At 35.0% G+C, this 5,214-nt stretch overlaps 2 protein-coding genes across 3 annotated transcripts in view; both read right to left on the bottom strand.

Moving 5' to 3' along the window:
- The window catches only part of tfg (trafficking from ER to golgi regulator), a 22,081-nt gene extending 19,272 nt beyond the window's left edge, over nucleotides 1-2,809 (bottom strand). The window contains exons 1-3 of one of the 2 annotated variants that reach the window (XM_014030933.1): nucleotides 2,677-2,809; nucleotides 653-866; nucleotides 415-498 (exon numbers count right to left, since the gene is read on the bottom strand). In XM_014030933.1, coding sequence (XP_013886387.1) covers nucleotides 415-498; nucleotides 653-836 — 268 coding nt within the window. In that variant the 5' untranslated portion in view covers nucleotides 837-866; nucleotides 2,677-2,809. The remainder of the gene's footprint in view (nucleotides 1-414; nucleotides 499-652; nucleotides 867-2,676) is intronic. The other variant, XM_014030932.1, reaches the window with a different exon arrangement.
- A 454-nt stretch (nucleotides 2,810-3,263) lies between these two features.
- LOC106534330 (protein jagunal homolog 1-A) lies at nucleotides 3,264-4,671 on the bottom strand. Its single transcript, XM_014030931.1, has 3 exons — nucleotides 4,541-4,671; nucleotides 4,116-4,216; nucleotides 3,264-4,029 (listed from the first exon to the last, which is right to left on the bottom strand). The coding sequence occupies exons 2-3, from the start codon at nucleotides 4,202-4,204 to the stop codon at nucleotides 3,567-3,569; spliced, it is 552 nt and encodes a 183-aa protein (XP_013886385.1). The 5' UTR covers nucleotides 4,205-4,216; nucleotides 4,541-4,671; the 3' UTR covers nucleotides 3,264-3,566.
- Nucleotides 4,672-5,214: the final 543 nt, after the last annotated feature.

The raw sequence follows: 5,214 nt of genomic DNA, 5'->3' as shown, positions 1-5,214 counted from the left end.
TATGCAAATTAGCCTGCAGTACCACTGCTCTACCCATATGAGCAGCAAAAACACATTTTTTGACCAAATATTACAGATTTGAACAAATACGCATAAAAACATCAACATTAGCACAGAAACAGTACTATATAACATTTTAGACACATTCTAGACAGTTTATCAGCTGAAAAAAGTTAATTTTGGGGTAAGTTACTCTTTAAGAATTACTCCTACACTTCGCTTAAAGTAAGACTGAGAGGCTTGATAACTGACTTTTACTCTCAGCTTTTAACTAAGATTTTTTTTACACTTAAGTCCACTCTTAGCAGCATTCTTAAGAGGAATTCTAAGAAGTTTGATAAATATGGGCCCTGATCTCTTGCAGTAAATGTATTGTATTTGAAAGACTCATGAGAAGAAAATGAAATGGCTTACCAAATAATGTCAGTTTGAGTATTCTACTGCACTGGATTGCAAAAGAAAGATCAGAACTGTCAAAAATAGTGATGAGATCATCATCTGAGGGAAAAAAAATAAAAGTCAATTTGACTTTGCATTATGTCAAAACTTCCAAAGAAAATCTGTTGAAATCAAATTAAGCATTTCACATTTGTGGTACCAATAAGGACAATCAGAAAAAAAAAATAAGAGCATACAAACTGTCATAATTCACCTTCATCCTTGTATTTGATGGTGACCTCATCGTTGCTCTGTAGCTTGCCCCGGAAAACACGCTGCATCATCAGCACCAGCTCATCATACGTAATGTCTTCATTATGGATAGGAATGCGTCTAATGTCGTCGCCCAACTGGGCTTTGATGATCAGCTTCCCACTCAGGTCCAGCTGGCCGTTCATGTTGCCCTCTGACCTCTAAGGCTCCCACCACTTGAAATGAGAACAAGAGGAGGCAGTTTTAAAAATGACTAAAAAGATGCTTTTTGTAGTTTGTAAACAGCTTTCTATTTAAAATGTAACAGAAATATAAACCAAATATATGCATGGTAATGGGACTTTTTCTTTAAGCAGTTAAGGCAGTACTGTTTGAGAGAATGATCAAATAACCCATTTTTTAAACTAAAAATTCACTTCATAAATGTAGTCAGACTGAAGATGGAGCATGACGCAGCATCTATGAGCTGTAAGTAGTTTACCAGTTCAGAAAGTTGGCTGCTATAAGAAGTATGATTAAAATAAATCACTTTTAAAAAGGACAGAGCAATTGTACTGGAATGGTTGTTTTCACTGTATGGTAACTAAAGTCTGCTGCTTCGTAAATCCACATTACAAAGTTAAGGACCTTTCTCATCTGCTCAAAGCTTCTCCCACAATTAAAAAGAAAAAAATCAGGCTGTTCCACTGAACTATAGTCTAAGGGTCAAATATCACCCAGTGAAGTGGCAAACGCTGATTACTACAAATCTGTTTACTGACTTTAGATTAAAATCTGTTTGATAAGAGAAACCTTTGGCCTAAATCAATCACTATCACATATTACATAGAATTTTTATCTTTCATTTACACATAAACAGCAAAAGCAAAACAATTTACATGTTGTTTCACTAATTCTTCTGATACAAACTATTAAAAAAGTTCTAAGGAATTTAACTGGTTGAATTTTATTAATTGATATTCATTCAAATCATGTAGACGCAAACTAGCATCTCTGTGGTTATGCTTTGATTTGATGCCCAACTTCAAACATGAACTTAACCATCCAAGGTGAGGAGTTAAATTAAACTTAAAGTAACAGTCAAAAACTAAAAAAAAAAAAAAAAAAAGTAAAATTATCAGAGCTATGGAAATGCATCCACTACACAACTCGCTATTATCAACGCTGTCACAAAACGTGCCAATTAGAAATATTTTAGAAATGGCAAAGTCTTTAATATATTTGAACCGAAACAATGGCACATTATTTTAAATAAGACTTCACTGTTTGTGCTTTAGTAATGTGTCCCTTATTTTCTGCCTGTTAGTTATCAGCTGATGTAGTGAGCTGAACTAAATCCTGCAGTGAATTGAATTCCAGAAATGCTACAGCGCTGGCCAGATGAGTAATTAGCTAGATGCTAAGGATTGTGTAGTGGCTAACATTTAGCACACTGTTATATTGAACGGCGACAAGGAGAAACTGATTTCACGGTTGAGGGGAGAAGTAAAAGATTATCAACACGACTGGATATACACGACTGAAATGTAAACAAACTACGTGGCTGTTTTAACTAATTTGTAGCAAAAAATGGCAATGACAGCTGCAGTTATGCAGGCCATGTTCACCACTGACATGAAATTAGTCACAATGTATAACCACACAAGATGAACAAAACACGATGACATAGCCTTCTTCTTTCACTTCATAGTTTAAATATATTGGGAGGAAAATAGCCTGCTTCTTTTGACTTCAAATGGGTCAGCAAACAGTGGTCTCCTGAGAGGCAACATTTTTTAACGAAATATCAAAGCACAGATAAAGTACACTGTTGGATAAACATGTGTCGAGCTACAATCTTTAAGGCTTTCGTGTTTTAACTTTCCACAATGTGTCCCAACACTTATGTAAATGCTGAAGTATCGTTAGCTCAATGCTAACATTAGCCAACTGCAGATAACGACATTGTTTGCCAGCTTACACATTGACGCTAACAACTAAGCTATATTACAACAACTAAACCCCGAACCCAGTAAAATAATTTACCTGAATCAGACGACTTAATCACTTTGTGTTTAACGGGTCTTAAAGGGTGAGAATCCAAATCTTTAGCTAGCCTAGCTAGACCCGGGGAGCAGCATCAGGAAGTGTCCTACAGACTGTCAACGTCAACCAGTACGTGGCAATCTATCTGCGCAGCCGCAGAATGACGCAAAGCGTTTCTCTTTAAAAACAGGGCTTGGTCAAATCACCTGTATTCTTGTTCTCAGTTATGTAATAAAAGATACAAAATAATTTTATTATTAATTTTTACTATGTTAAATAGAGATTATAAAACATTAGGATTGGATCCACTTACTGTTAAGGTCAATATATACGTAATAAAGAAGAATGTACAAAACATTTTTTATAATTAAATAAAAAATTACATTTAAATTGGTTACTAAGCCTACCGTTGTTACTTTTTAAGTATAATGAAATTATAGCACTTTATACTGAAAACTATTTACTGATATTTAAGTCACACGTACTGTAGGTTTCCTATTTAATTAAAAACATAATAATTAATACATTTGTATTTTTGTTAATTATTTATAAAGCCTAAATAATAATAAACACAAGCAACAAAATAATTAATTGAAACACATTTTATTAATACTCAGATCATGTCATCCATACAAAACATTCAGGCAGACGGAATCATTCCTTTTATAAACATTTTTTTAAATGTGACCATCAGTGCGTTAAAATTAGTTACTTTTGACTGTGTGACCTTGAATAAATAATGTTGAACAAAAGATAAAAATAACTCGTTGTTGGAGAAGACTGAACTCAAACATCTTTTTATGATTTGTTGAGGATAAGATACAACAGATTGTGATAAAGAAATATAGCTCATCTAAGAATAAAAAAAAAATCCAGTCACAAATGTGAAGCTACTTCTTCTTCTTTTCCTGAGTTGTGTCGAACCACGAGTCTAGCAGTTTTTTCATGTAATATAACTGCCAGGCATGTACTTGAATAGCAACCACCATGACCAGGTACATGACGGTCACTGCAGAAAAACCAAAAATGAAGCGGTAGGCTTTTCCGTGGCGGTACAGCTGCTGTGCAACAGGAAACATCTCCATACCGCCATAAATAAGAGGCGTGACAGAGAACAGCCCAGCACTTAACATGGATATGACCAAGTAGCTGATGTTGTTTTTTGGGAGAGACAGGCTGCTGCAGAGCAGAGGGAGGATGCTGAGGAGGTAGGGGTACTCCCATTGGTATGGTATGGACACTGTATCATGGGATACCAGGTTGAAGTGGCTGACGGTCACTTGTGCAGCTACAAGCAGCCAGATCAGAAGGTGGACCAAGTTTAGTTTTTGTACCTCAGACTTCAGAGAAGCACTGTAAATAAAAAAGCAACAGACTTAGACTGTTATTTAAAAAGAAATACAAGTAATAGTTAATATCGCTTAAAGAAAAGTGCTTGCCTCATCTGGTAATGGGGGACCACCCTCTCTCTGGGTTTAAAGTCACTTCTATTAGGACTGCTTGCTCTGGGTCCAACACGAGATGTCATGTTGAGAAAAACCTTTAGCACACAGGCAATACAATTAAAGCTTTAGCTCTGTAAATCATCAAATAATTCCCTGCCCAGGTTCTGATCACATAACTGCAGTTTCATGCTTATGACTATATTTTTACACAATTGCCTAAAAACAAGAGACATTTAGTAAAAGCATAATGCATGATTAACTGTACCACATCTGGAAGCAAGTTAGCGATTAGCCGCTAACGTCTAGCTTGATTCATGAAGCATTTTTATTGAACATTTTACGTCTTTTTATTCTGTATTTGAGCCGTTCCCACGTCCGTAACGACATTAAAAACAAACACGTCGGGTAATTAAGCTTACCGCAGCCTATTTCTTGAATCCTGGAGGCACTCGTCGTTTAGAAATGAACTTATTGCTTACAGAGAAGATGCGACAAGAGAACAGTGTGGAAAATTCGGCGCATGCGCACTCTGACCGCAGCATCAGCATCCGCTCTCAGGCAAAACGCTGTGTCCAGCTTAGTTTAAGCATCAATGAAGTTTTTGTGATTTAGGTTTTTAAGTTATGTTGTGGGAATCTGTCATGACACTCTACTAGATTAAGTAAGTAAATGAATAAATAAATAAATGCAAAGAAATTTAGATTTTTTTCATCTCAAGTTAGAAACAATAATAAAGTATTTCAACATGACATCATTTTCACATTTAGCCTCTTTCAGTCTTATTGTTTGCAAATAATTTCAACCTGTTTAGTTAACTACAGAAATAATGCTTTTATTAAAAAATGATTAGAAATTATAACACGCCACACTGAAATAAAAAGTGTTAACACTAAATTAAATAAAAATCTGTTTTATTTTTAGACAAATCTACATGTGCCAGATGAAATTAAATTCTAGAGTTCACCATGACAACATAGCTTATTTTTCTTGAACTGCTTTACACAGTAAATATGATTAGGTCATTTTGATCAAATTTGACTTAATCCTCATTTTGATGTGATGGGTCACATATATCTTTACATTTCAGTGGTTA

The sequence above is a fragment of the Austrofundulus limnaeus genome, unplaced genomic scaffold (assembly GCF_001266775.1).
Source record: "Austrofundulus limnaeus strain Quisiro unplaced genomic scaffold, Austrofundulus_limnaeus-1.0 Scaffold1146, whole genome shotgun sequence".
NCBI lineage: Eukaryota > Metazoa > Chordata > Actinopteri > Cyprinodontiformes > Rivulidae > Austrofundulus > Austrofundulus limnaeus.
This window is presented reverse-complemented; position numbering and strand designations above follow the sequence as displayed.

Bases quoted from the DNA above. Each gene is read 5' to 3' on its own strand.
- LOC106534330 (XM_014030931.1), bottom strand. From the start codon at position 4,204: ATGACATCTCGTGTTGGACCCAGAGCAAGCAGTCCTAATAGAAGTGAC. The intron at 4,030-4,115 runs GCAAGCACTTTT...TTTTATTTACAG, and splicing joins GTCCCCCATTACCAGATGAG to TGCTTCTCTGAAGTCTGAGG.